The sequence below is a fragment of the Trichechus manatus genome, unplaced genomic scaffold, assembly GCF_000243295.1.
Source record: "Trichechus manatus latirostris isolate Lorelei unplaced genomic scaffold, TriManLat1.0 scaffold00035, whole genome shotgun sequence".
NCBI classification, from domain to species: Eukaryota; Metazoa; Chordata; class Mammalia; order Sirenia; family Trichechidae; genus Trichechus; species Trichechus manatus.
Window position 1 is genome coordinate 14,950,984 of NW_004443971.1, and position 12,848 is coordinate 14,963,831.

Below are 12,848 nucleotides of genomic sequence, written 5' to 3' on the forward strand. Positions count from 1 at the left end.
GTTTGGGGGTGGGAGGCGTGGTTTCTGGAGAGTCCTGATTTTACTCTAACACAGTCCTGCCTGGAAGCAAGGAGAGCAGAGCTGCTTGCACTTACAGCCGACTTCCTGTGGGTCAGGCACTGCACTATGCTCTTTAATCCATTCATTCAGCCTTCACAGTGACCCTATGCAATAGCTATGATTACTATCCCATTTTGTAGATGAGGAAACTGAGGCAGAGAGAAGTTAAGTAATTTCCTATGGTCACACAGCTAGTAAGTGGTGGAGCCAGGATTTAACCCAGGCAGCCTGTTAAAGTCCATATTCTTATTCATTATTTCAATAATAATAATGGTTGATCAGAATTATATCATTAGGTCTAAGAAGTAAATACCATTACCTCAAATTCAAGATGAGGAAATGGAGGCTTGGAGAGTATAAGTAACTTATTCCAAGTTATATGGTTCCACAGCTGTAGACTGGAGAGTCGAACGCAGTCCTGTCTGCCTTTGGGACTTGCCCTTCTCTGGGATCAGATTTGCCTCAACAGGGCCCAACCAGCCACTTTCCAGATGGGACATAGCTGGCTCAGGGGGCTCTGTAGTTAAGGTGCCTGGATGAATCCCAACATCTCAATTAAAAGGGGAAACATTCAAATGAGATGCAAATGAGCAAAAGTGAGGTCTTCTTCCAACTGTAGGGCTGGGGCCCGGGTAGGGTGGGAGCTACTCAGGGGAATGTCTGTTGTAAACTAACACACACCAGCTGGGTGGGCACCACCCCTGCAGCTGGAGCTGGGCCTGATGCTCCTTTCTCCCTTGTAGGGAAGATCAGGCAGGATGCCATCTGCTACCACCTCCCACCTACCCCAGGGCCCTCAGGAGGCCAGCTGCTATCACCCCCGTGCCCGCCCTCCTGGGGAAGAAGGCAGCGAGCTGAGCCCAGCTATGTGCCTGAGCCACCTAGCAGCGGGGGTGATCTGGGCAGGGCTGCTGGGGCTAAAGTGCCCTGCTGAAGGAGGGAGCACATTAAACATTAGCCACAATGGCCCCCCACAGAGTGAGTTAGCCTCCCACTGGACTCAGGGCTGAGCAGCCAGGGGGGGCATTTCGTTCCAGGTGGGTGACCAAGCTACCGCAGCCTGGGACAAGTCTCTGAGACTAGTGCAGATGGCAGCTTCCTCTCCTGACCCCAACGGGCTCTTTCTTACCTCAAAAAAACCCCAAACCTTGCCAGCCTGCAGGTCCTTGACTGGAGGTAAGGTCCAAGGAGTGTTCTCTTGCTCTCAATACACACTCGTAAACTGGACTGTGGGTTCCCCAAGGTCAAGGCTGAGCAGCGTGAGTTCCATAACCCCGTGGCCCCTGGCACTGAGCTCTGTCGTCAACATTTGGATGCCTTGAGATGGAAAGTGACTTGCTCAAGGTCACAGGCCTAGCGGGGACTAGGACCCCAGTCCCTGGATTCCCTGTCCACTGTGAAACCTCAAAGTGGGCAGAGCTTTGGTCTCCCAGCCCAAGGCAGAGGCCCTGGACCTGAGCAGGGGGCCCACATCTGGCGTCAGCACCTTGGCTCCAGTGCCCACTGGGCTCTCTCACTGGTTAGCCCAGGCTGGGCGAGCCTGGTCCTTTGCTTTGAGTTCAGGAGCAAGGTATGACCTACCCTGGGGCCCCAGAGCAGGTTTCCAACATAGGGCCCCTGAGGGAGGAGAGAGGTGTGTGTGCGTATGTATGTGTGTGTGTGAACACTCATTGCTGTTCATCTGAAGGCATCAGCCTGGTGTGTGTGAATGCTCATTGTTGTCCAACTGAAAGTGTCAGCCTGGTGTGTGTGTGTGTGTGTGTGTGTGTGTGTGAATGCTCATTGTTGTCCATCCGAAAGTGTCAGCCTGGTGTGTGTCTGTGTGTGTGTGAATGCTCATTGTTGTCCATCTGAAAGTGTCAGCCTGGTGTGTGTGTGTGTGTGTGTGTGTGAATGCTCACTGTTGTCCATCTGAAGGTGTCAGCCTGGTGTGCGTGTGTGTCTGCGCGCGCGTGTGTGCTGTGTACAGGGTGACGGCTCGCATGCACTGAGTATGATAGATGTTTATGTGTCCCCTGTACCAGTGCCTCCCAGTTGCTCTTTGCCTGATTTGCTCAGTTTGTGGCCCAAGTTTTGCCTGCTTCGCTGAACAGTAAGGAAACCAGGGTCACTGTCCTGAGGCTGTCAGAAAGTTAAATGTATTCAGTAAAGACCCCTGCCCTTTGTTCTGAAAGCCTGCATGCGTTAACTGAATTTTACTTAATAAAACCAAAACCAAACCCGTTGCTGTTGAGTTGATTCTGACTCATAGCGACCCTATAGGACAGAGTGGAACTGCCCCATAGGGTTTCCAAGGAGCGGCTAGAGGATTCAAACCGTCGACCTTTTGGTTAGCAGCTGTAGCTCTTAACCACATTAGATTTTATTTTTTTAGAGCAGTTTTAGGTTTACAGAGAAATTGTGCTGGGAGTACAGTGTTCCCATATATCCCCGCTCCGCCCCCCCACTTCCCAGGTTGTTAATATCGTGCATTCCTGTGGTTCATGTGTTACAACTGATGAACCGATATTGATGTGTTATTACTAACTAAAGTCTACAGTGTGCCTTAGGGTACACTCTCTGTGTCGTAGAGTTCCATGGGCTTTGACAAATGCATAATGTCACATGTCCACCAATTTTATTTTGTTAGTATTAAAATATCCTTTACTCAGAGGTGGGAGGATACTAAAAACAGAAAAAAAAAAAAACCCAAACCCTCTGCCGTCGAGTCGATTCCGACTCATAGTGACGGTATAGGACAGAACAGAACTGCCCCATAGGGTTTCCAAGGAGTGGCGGTAGATTCGAACTGCCGGCCTTTTGGTTAGCAGCCAAGCTCTTAACCACTACACCCCCAGAAATCCAGGTGGGAGGACAGTGGCAGTAATTTTTTTTTTTAATGTTCTTACTTCACAAAATAAGAGGGTGTCAACTCCATTTGAGTATTCATTTCAAAACAATATATTATTAGTTTGTAAAAACCAAAAGTTAGGGAACCTCTGTGCTGGATTCCTTAGGGTGTGGGTCTTACCACCTCATTCATTTCTTTTCTCCCTGTCCCCCAACAGTGCCCGGGCATGGCCGCTGCTCAAATGAGATATGTGAATGGGAACGGAACTGAAATGTCAGGGTCTCACATCCACCCAGTGGCGTGGGGCTGGGGATCCCCTGGGTCTTCTCTCTGGCCTGCAGAAGTGAACACCGCCCTATGAGTCTTGCAGACAGGGCTTGGGATGGGGGATTCCAGAGTCTGAATATCTGTTCTGGGGCTCCTCCAAACCTCAAGGGAGGGGAGAAGAGAGGCAAACCCTCCCCCACAACTGGCTGGGAAGTCTTGAAAACCCCTGCCCTGAACCAGGGAATTTCCGGTTGTGGTAAGCCCTGCTTTTGGGGACTCTCCCCTGAGGAAGTGACCGGCACGTGCTTAGATTTTTAATGTATGTACAGTTTAAAGAATTATGAAATGAACACCCATATGCCAACCACTCATTTTTATTACCACAATTAAAAAAATGAGTGGCATATGGGTATTTGTTTCATTATATATATATACATATATATATGTGTATATATATATATATATATACCAGTGGCTCCTTGGAAACCCTATGGGGCAGTTCTACCTTGTCCTATAGGGTCGCTTTGAGTCAGAATTGACTCGACGGCAATGGGATATATATATAGTGTTGTTGTTAGGTGCCGTTGAGTTGATTTTGACTCATAGTGACCCCATGTGACAGAACTGCCCCATAGGGTTTTCTAGGTTATAATCTTTACTGGAGCAGATTGCCAGGTCTTTCTCCCGAGGAGCCGCTGAGTGGGTTTGAACCGCCAATCTTCTGGATAGCAGCAAAGTGCTTAGCCATTGTGCCACCAGGACTCACATATATACATATATATGTATATGTATACGTATGTATATGACAAAACATTTGCCATTTCAACACTTTTTACATGTACACTTCAGTGACATTCATTACATTTACCATGCTGTGCAGCCATCACCACTGGGCTGCTGCCACCCTTCTCCCTAAATCTTCCCCTCCTCCTGTCTCATCAAGGGCACCTGCACTCATCCAGTCCCTTCAAGCTAGGGAGATGGGAGGAACCTTGCTTTCTCCTCTTCACCAGCCATGTTCAACCAGCTCAGTCCTGCAAGACAACCTTCCAAAGTTCTCATCAACACCCCTTCTTTCCCTCCTCCTGGCTGCCCTTGAAGCCCCTTTGTTTCTTCTCTGGACTGTAAAAAACAGCTGCTTCAGTGGTCTCCCCACTTCCACACCACATCCAAATTTTTCCATCGCCTTAACAGAAGCTCAGTGCTAACCATTCATTTTAAGAACCAGTATATTGTAAGAATTCTTAAAGCCCCTGGGTGCTCCTCCCCAGCTGTAACTACTTCCTCTACTCAGAGGTAAATACATCTCAATGTTTGCATTTACTGTTCTCTTGATTCTCTTTACAACTTCACCACATGCTTGTGAATCCCTAAACAACACACTGTGTAGCTTTGCATCCTTCTGTAAATCTTACATAAATGTATACTTTTTGCTTTACCCCCTTCAACAGTAACATTGTAAAAATCATCCCCCTTGAGGCATATCATTGTAGTGCATTCACTTTCACTGCTGTGTAGTCTTTCATTGTATTGAAACACCATTATTTATTCATTGATTTTCCTGTGGGTGGACATTTAGGTGGTCTCCAGGTGTTTGCTATGACAAACAGTGCTGCTTTTATATTCAGGAGCCTCTCTCCTGATGTTTGTGTTCACGAATTTCTCCATCCAGGAGTGCGGTTGCTGGGTTATCAGGGATGATCATCTTCATCTGTGCTAGGCTGTACCGACTGACAATCCTACCAGCAACTCTGAGCACGTAGCAGAAAAGAGCAGAAAACATCCTGGTTTCCCAGGTCCTGGAAGCCAGGGGTCCTGGGTACTTATGATCTCCCTGACCCCAGCTTCCCTCCACTCAGCCTCCCAATGTTCTCAGGCTACTTAGGTTTTCCTGTTCTTTAATCAAGTTACTATAATTCTCCAAGCTTTTATTGAGCACCTACTATGCCAGGGATAGTATTGAGGGGATACAACATGAACAAGACCTTCTTTCTCCTGGCAAGACACCACAGCACACTCAGGGAGTCGTCCATGAGCAGTTAACTTGAACACCGACTCCCTGCCCTCAATGAATCACTCCCTTCTCCTGCTTGCACTGCAGTTTGTCCTTGGGTGCTATAGAAATGTGATGGAGAGCTGTCTCCTGAGCTCCCACGCCCCAACACCCAACGTCTACTGGACAGTTCCACCTGGCTGTCTTCAGGACTCTGAGTGGCAGGCTAGATGAGATTTCAAAAGACAACTCCAGAGGCAGCGTGGAAGTGGGGGCAAGGGCAGCCAGGAGGAGGGGGAAGAGGGCAGGGATGCTGCTCACCATCCTACAACGCACAGGACAGCCCCCAGAGCAAACAATTGTTGTTGTTAGCTGCTGTCGAGTCCGCTCCGACTCATGGTGACTTTGCATATAACAGAACGAAATGCTGTCCCCACCAGCTTCATGATCATTGATATGTTTGAGTTCATTGCTGTGGCGATTGTGTCAATCCATCTCAGGAGGGCTTCCCTTGCTCCGCTGCTCTACTTTACTAAACACGATGTCCTTGTCTAAGTGATTGGTCTTTCCTGATGATGTCACCAAAGTAATGTAGCTGAAGTCTCGCCATCTTTGTTTTTAAGGAGTATTCTGGTTGTATTTAAGACTGATTTGCTAGTTCTCTTGACAGTCCACGGTATATTCAATATTCTCTGCCAACACCGCAATGTGAATGCATCAATTCTTCTTCTGTCTAAGAATCGTTAGGCCCAAAATGTCAATAGTGCCGACGCTGAGAAGCTCCGGTCTAAAGTCACCTGCCTAAAGACAATACACGCTATAGGGGAAGTGAGCATAAGGTGTCCAAGGCAAAGTCATAGAAGCTTCCTACACATATCCAAACACCTTGAAGGACCGAGTTGTTGGGGCTGAGGGCTGGGAATCGTAAGTCTTGGGGACATCTAGGTCAATTGACATAACCATAGTTCATGAGTAGCGTCTGGGGTCTTAAAAACTTGTGAGCAGCCATCTAAGATACATCTATTGGTCCCATCCTGTCTGGAGCAAAGGAGAATGAAGAAAAACAAAGATACAAGGAAAATATTAGCCCAAAGGACTAATGGACCACATGAACCACAGCCTCCATCAGCCTGAGCCCAGAAGAATTAGATGGTGCCAGCTACCACCACCAACTGCTCTGACAGGGACCACAATAGGGAGTCCTGGACAGAGTGGGAGAAAAATGTAGAACAAATTCCAATTCATACACACACACACAAAAGACCAGACTTACTGGTCTGACAGAGACTGGAGGAACCCCCAAGACTATGGGCCCCAGACACCCTGCTAACTCAGAACTGAAGCTACTCCTGCAGCCCACTTTTCAGCCAAAGATTAGACAGGCCTATAAAATAAACAATAACACATGTGAGGAATGTGCTTCTTAGTTCAATCAAATATATGAGACCAAATGGGCAACTCCTGCCCCCAAGCAAGACAAGAAGGCATGAAGGACAGCAAAACTGGACAAATGGACACGAGGAACCCGGGGTGGAAAGGGGGAGAGTGCTGACACATTGCGGGGATTGCAACCAATGTCACAAAACAATCTGCGTATAAACTTTTGAATGAGAAACTAATTCGTGCTGTAAACTTCCACCTAAAGCACAATCGAATTATACATGTATAAATAATAAAGTCATCTCCCTGAATCTCCTCCTGCACCCCTGCCTCATCAAGGGCACCTGCACTCGCCCAGTCCCTCAAGTGAGGGCGATGGGAGAACCTTTGCTTTCTCCTCTTCACCAGCCATTTTCAATCAACTCAGTCCCGATAATTCAACCTGCCACCCCTTCCTCCCCTCCTCCTGGCTGCTCTTGCTCAAGCCCCCTGCGTTTCTTCTCCGGACTGTAAAAAATAGCTGCTTCAGATGTCTCCCCACTTCCATATTGCCTCCAGCCTTGTCTTTCTACATCTCATGGGCCTGCCATTCAGAGTACATTAACCCTTCTCATAGTCTTCAGCTTCCACCCTTTCAACAGGATAAAGGTTAGCATCTTAGGCAACATGCAAGTTCCTCACTGTCTGTCCCCAAGGTTTCCCTTCAGCCTCGGAAGGCACTCAATGCTCCAGGCACACCAATCTTCTCTCTGTTCCACCAACCTTTCACTTCCCCCCTACCCCGTGTCTTTGTTTATGCTGTACCCTGTAGCCGGATGCCCTTACCACCTTTTCTGACAATTGAATCCACTTAACCTTCAAGTCCCAGTCCAGATGTCACTCTCTGTGAAGACTTCTCTGATCCCTCCATTAGAGTTAATCCCTCCTGATGACACAATTCCCATTCTTATTCCAGTCTGACTTGAATGACGCTTGGAGTGTAGCAATGCCTGTGTATATGTATGTGTGTGTGTGTCTGTGTGTGCGCGTGTGTGAGTGCAATAGCATGTGTCTCTCCATGGTTAGACTCTGAACGTCTTGCAGTCAGGAACCAGGTCCTGGTCATCTTTGTGTTATTGAATGCCCAAGTTAGTTGCTAATCCAGCACCCAGCACAGTGCCTGGCACATAGAAAGCATCTAGTAATATACAGTGCCTGCCTCCAAGGAACTTTGTGGATGCTAATATGTACATAATCTACTCTTCCTTCCTTCTAGAGTTGTCTGCATACCAACTCTCCCATCTTTGGGAATTTACCATAGATGTTTGGGGCTTTTAGATACCTGACCCTCCCTTAACCCACCTGACGCTGGTTCCTGGACAGAAAGCATGAAGCGGCCCTTGCAAAGCCAGGTATTGAATGACTAGGAGTGGTTTTCTTCCTATACTGAGGTGCCACCACTGACCAAGCATAGAAGAACAATCACTAGGTCCCCAGGGTATGTGAACATTCAGCAGGCTCCCTGGGATGTGTCACACCCCTGATCAGAGTATCTAGGAACTTAGACTTTTGTCATCTTTCTCTTTCTCTGAAAGAGCAAAGGGCTCAGGATCCTGCCTTGGCCTCTGCTCAGAATTTTCCAGGGCCTTGACAACTCTTGTGCTGCTCACTCAAGCACCACGGGCAGTGAGAGAACTTGATTCCTACAACTTGAAGGAAGCAGGACAAGGCATCATTACTCCCACTCCATAGATGGGAAAACTGAGGCGATTTGCCCCAAGTCACAGAGCTGACAAATGGCAGCATAGAGCTCAAAGTCCATCTCCAGGCTCTCAGTCCATCACTCACTCCCTGAACCTCACTCCTCACAGCTCTCCTTCTATGCCAAGAAGGAAGGTGCCCTGGAGGAGGGGGCGATTTGGGAAGGAGATACCTTAGCAAACTGGCTATGTGTGTGTGTTTCCAGGTTCTGCTCAGCAGCTGGCTTGATTTTCACTGTGACATCTCAGAGTGGAGGGCAGTGTAGAGACCATTATCCCTGCAGCAGGGCTGAAAGGAGGCCAAGGAAGGGGAGCAGGGCCCAGCAGACCTCTTACAGTTGCGGCTCCTGTCCATCTTCTCATCCTGGTGCCTGCTGGCCTTGCACTTCTGATCCATCGGGGAAGACTCCCCATGTTCAGCACCTAACCCACCCGCTGCCCACCTGAGCCTGGTTCCTGGGTAGGAAGCACCTGGCACTGCACTAGCCAAGATGGGCACTTACAGGGAGCCTGGTGGTGCTGCCTAAGCTGCCTCAAGTTGCTCCAAAATTCCGGTCCCAGTTATCTGTGTTCACTTTTTCCTTCTCAGAAACGCTGAGCTTCCTCTGCCCTGTGACACACCCTGCCCCCCCAGCCCAAAGTCCAGTATCAGAGAAGAAACCTACTATAGACTCTGCGAGCAAGGACAGTGACTATAACATCTTGGTTTTCAGGGTTGTGAGCACTCAAATGTTTGCTGAATTGCGTTGAAGGTTCTCATTTGGGAGGGGCTGGCTTTATTATGTGTACGCATCACCGAGAAAGCAACGCTCTGCTCACCTCTGCAGGGCCTATTGTGGGCGGTGGGCCCGGGTGCGCATGGGCGCGTTGCGGGCTGGAAGGTTCTGAAGCCCGGGAGCGGGTAGGGCCCTCCCTGGAAACAGACCGAAGCGCTGTGCGCTCTAGACCTGAGATTACGGTACTTGCTCTAACTTTTCCACTCGGTTTCCTGCTGTTGGGTTTCTCCGGGCTAACTCGGTTTACCAGCCGTGAGCTCAGCCTGACCCCAATCTTCGGGCCCCTGCCCCCCCGCACCGCACCGCGGCACCCCGGGCAGGGACACCTGCGAGAGGAGGCGGCCCAGCGCCAAGCTGGTCCGACTGGTTCTGAGCAGGAAGTCTCCCGCCCTGCCCCCGGGCAGCCGATCAGCCTGGGCGCCGTCCGGGCATCCGTCGGTCCGTCCGCAGCCCTCCGGCCGTCTCCCCGGCGCTCTCGGAAGCACGGCCCAGCCGGCCGGGGCGGAGATCAGCGCGGCTTTGTCTGTGACGCCCACACCCCAGAGGCCGCTCCCGGGTCGACAAATCGCAGCGCTGCGGCGCCGGGCGCACGCGGGGCTGAGATAAGCGGCCATGTGATCCTACCTGGGCCGGGCAGGGCGGGCGAGCGCGGAGGAGGGGCGCGCAGGTGAGGTGGCGGCACGGCCCGAGGAGGAGCGCGACGCACACAGCGGGCCACAGGGACTCCAGCAGCATGTCTGTCTGCAGAAAAGACTGGTCCGCACTGTCCAGGTGAGCCGGCCGCGGCCGGGGGGAGCGGGGTCAGCGGCGCACCGTTGGTTCTCCTGCCCCAGGGTGCCCGGCCTTCTTCCGCCCGGGGACCCTGGCATTGAAGCCGGACCCGCCTCTTGCCTCTCCTCAGAGGGGACAGAATTGATGCCAAACTCGGGCCCCCTCGGGTGACAGGATGGGTGTTCTTGTCCCTCCATAGCTTCCTTTCCTCTTCTTGGGGGCTGAGGTCCCAAACGGGGTGTCTGGGGAAGGCTGGTCCCCAGCATGGAGAGCCCCCAGGTATGACCCATTGTGGGGGAAACGAACATTTCGAGGGTTTGGGGAGACGTTTAGGAGTTACCGCTAAGCCTCCTTTTCAGAGAGAAGTCTCACTCACTGCGCCCATTTTTCTGATAGATGTCATAGGGTCACCCCTGGGGAGGAGTCCTTCAGCACCTTTTGGGGAGTAGGGGCAGTGCCCTCTTGGAGGGTCAGCAGAACAACGACCAGTGAATGGGACCAGAGAGAAACAAAACCCCCTTCTAGCGAGGGAGGCTCAAGTTCTGAGAAGGCATTTTGGGGTGGCGGCTGCTTGGGCTGGGTGACCTGGAGACAGTTGCTGACCCCCTCTGTGCTGCAGTCTTTACCAGCAGCTCACTCGGGGCTGCTCCCCCAAACAGTCAGGGGCTGGGTATCTTATCCTTGTCTGTTCCACATCCTGTCAGGATCAGAGAAGCCTGGGGAGGGGGTTTGGGGTCCAGCAGCCCTCTCATCATGGGTGGTGACTCCTGGGCATTACTCTTGGGGCTACCTGTTGCCTCTCTCCAGAAGTGCTCAGATGAGCGTCTGCACCTCCTCATCTCCCCCTGGACAGCACCTCTCACGCACACTTTGCCCCTAAGGAAACTGATGCTCAGGTAATAGCCCAGGGCCAGAGCCCCGCTCCCATCCCTTAGACTCTAGCCAGGTGGAAATTGGCCTCAGGGCCTCCTGCCAGGTGGGCCTCTGGGTATTGACGCCTTTCCGGAGGTTAAGGCTGTCTCTGCAGGTGCAGACCAGCATCCTCCAGCATGTGGGTACCACAGGCTTTCCTCATCTAGGAGTCTCTCATACATTTCCCTACGCTCTGGGATCTCATTCTCCCCTTTCCTACCCTGAAGGGGTCCAGAGCTTCTCCAGGACCTCAGACTCAGCCATCCCACAGCTCACCCCCCCAGGGCTGGGGAACTTGTCTCCTCACATCTTAATACGTCACACAACTCTGAAGCACAGTTGCCCGCTAACCCCAGTGCAGAGGGGCCCATGGGGTCTGGAGAGGGGAAGAGGTAAGCCCAAGAACTGAGGGAGCCCAGTGCTCTGCCAAAGGAGTCCAGGATGCCGCTGAGGCCAGACACACCCCAGGCAAGGTCTGTGCTGAGGGTGCCGCTGGAGGCCAAGGACTTGGACTCTGCATGTGGGTCAGTGTGCATGTGGGTGGATGTGGGACTATCTTGCTTCTAGGTGTGGACATACCTGTGCCTATAAACGTACATGCTTACTATACATATGTGTGGGTGTACGTGTGGGCTGGCATGTTTATGGCCTTTGTAGTGAAAAGATGGCTGTGCGGGTAGTGGCATCTTATGTTGCTGAGTTTGGGGCTTGGGAGTCCAAGTATATTCAGTTTAAATGTTTATTGAAGACTTCAGTACTGTGCATTGGGCTAAAAATACAAACCAGACACCACTTCCTCTGAAGCTCACGGTCTGGTGGGATAGATGTGATTTTGTGTCTGAGAGCATGCCTGGATATGTAGCGGGTGAGTGTGTGGTGTGTGTGGTGGGCAGCTGGGGCACTGGAACTTTTCATATGGGAGCAGGGTCTGGTCTTTGCTTGTCCACTGCTCAGCTGGACCTGGTCTCAGGTGGCTGCAGGGTGGGGCCGAGTTCCCACGGGATGTCCAGGGTAGGGTGCCAGGGAAGCCTGCCGCAGGAGCTCATGGCCTGCCTTCCCTGCCCAGCCCCAGCCCTCACGGACCTGTGGGCAGACATAGCTGCTGCCAGCAGTCACCCTGATGAGGCACCTGGAACCGAGGAAAGCTCCCTCTCCGCTCCCTGCGTGAACAACAAGCCTCAGCTGGCAGGCAGGAGAGGGCGTGAGTCACTGTCGACCGAGCCTCCCAGGCTGGGAGGACTGTGCTGAGGGGGTGACGCGTGTGGCCCCAACCAGAGCCTAGCGTGGAGGGGAGGTAGGAGGTGGGTGGGAGCTGAGGGCCGGCCTGCAGTCCATTCTAGGCATGAAGTAAAAATTCAGATGCTCCAGCCTGGGATGGGGGCAGTGGTGAGCTGGCTGGCTGGGTGCGAGGTCAGTGGCCTTGTCCTTTCCCCCCTGGGCAGGCCTGGTGGCAGGCGAGACTGGGCTGGGCCTGTCTGCGGGGGGTGAGGGGTGGATCTGAGAGCAGCTGGGAGTGAGCAGCCAGCTGGTTAATCATTTCCCTGCCTGGGCCTTGAGCAGCTCTCTGCTGCCCTCCGTTTCCCCGACACCTCTCCCAAGGCCACCAGGGCTGGAACTGACCTCAGAGACCACCCATGGTGACCCCTGACTATGTGGAAGGGCAGCCTCAGGTCACCCAAGGTCACATGGCAAGTCTGAGCTGGGCCTCCCAGCCCTGGCCAGGCCTAGACTGTCTCCCCTGTTCTCCCTGTCCCCACTGCCCAAGGTTTGCAAATCATGCTCCTTGAGCCCCAGGGTTCTGGGAGATGCTTCTAGGACAGCCTTCACACCCTCCCCCTACTTTAACCCTAGCAGCTGAGCCTTGATCTGTTGTATAATGGGCTTCTATATGATATTCAGGAGCCCTGGTGGCACCAGTGTGTGAGCATTTGGCTGCTAACCAAAAGGTCGGTAGTTCAAATCCACCAGCTGCTCCTTGGAAACCCTACAGGGCAGTTCTACTCTGTTTTATAGGGTCGCTATGAGTCGGAATTGACTTGACAGCAATGAGTTTGGTTTTCTTTTTTTGGTATATGATATTCAAGGAGCCCTGGTGACGCCGTGGTTAAGCGCTCAGCTGC

At 51.9% G+C, this 12,848-nt stretch overlaps 1 protein-coding gene across 1 annotated transcript in view; it reads left to right on the plus strand.

The window, feature by feature from the left end:
* LAD1 (ladinin 1) overlaps positions 1-12,848 on the plus strand; it is a 29,824-nt gene that overhangs the window by 2,616 nt on the left and 14,360 nt on the right. Inside the window, exons 2-3 of the mRNA XM_012555221.1 lie at positions 8,381-8,405; positions 9,097-9,712. Of these exons, the coding sequence (XP_012410675.1) occupies positions 8,381-8,405; positions 9,097-9,712 (641 nt within the window). The remainder of the gene's footprint in view (positions 1-8,380; positions 8,406-9,096; positions 9,713-12,848) is intronic.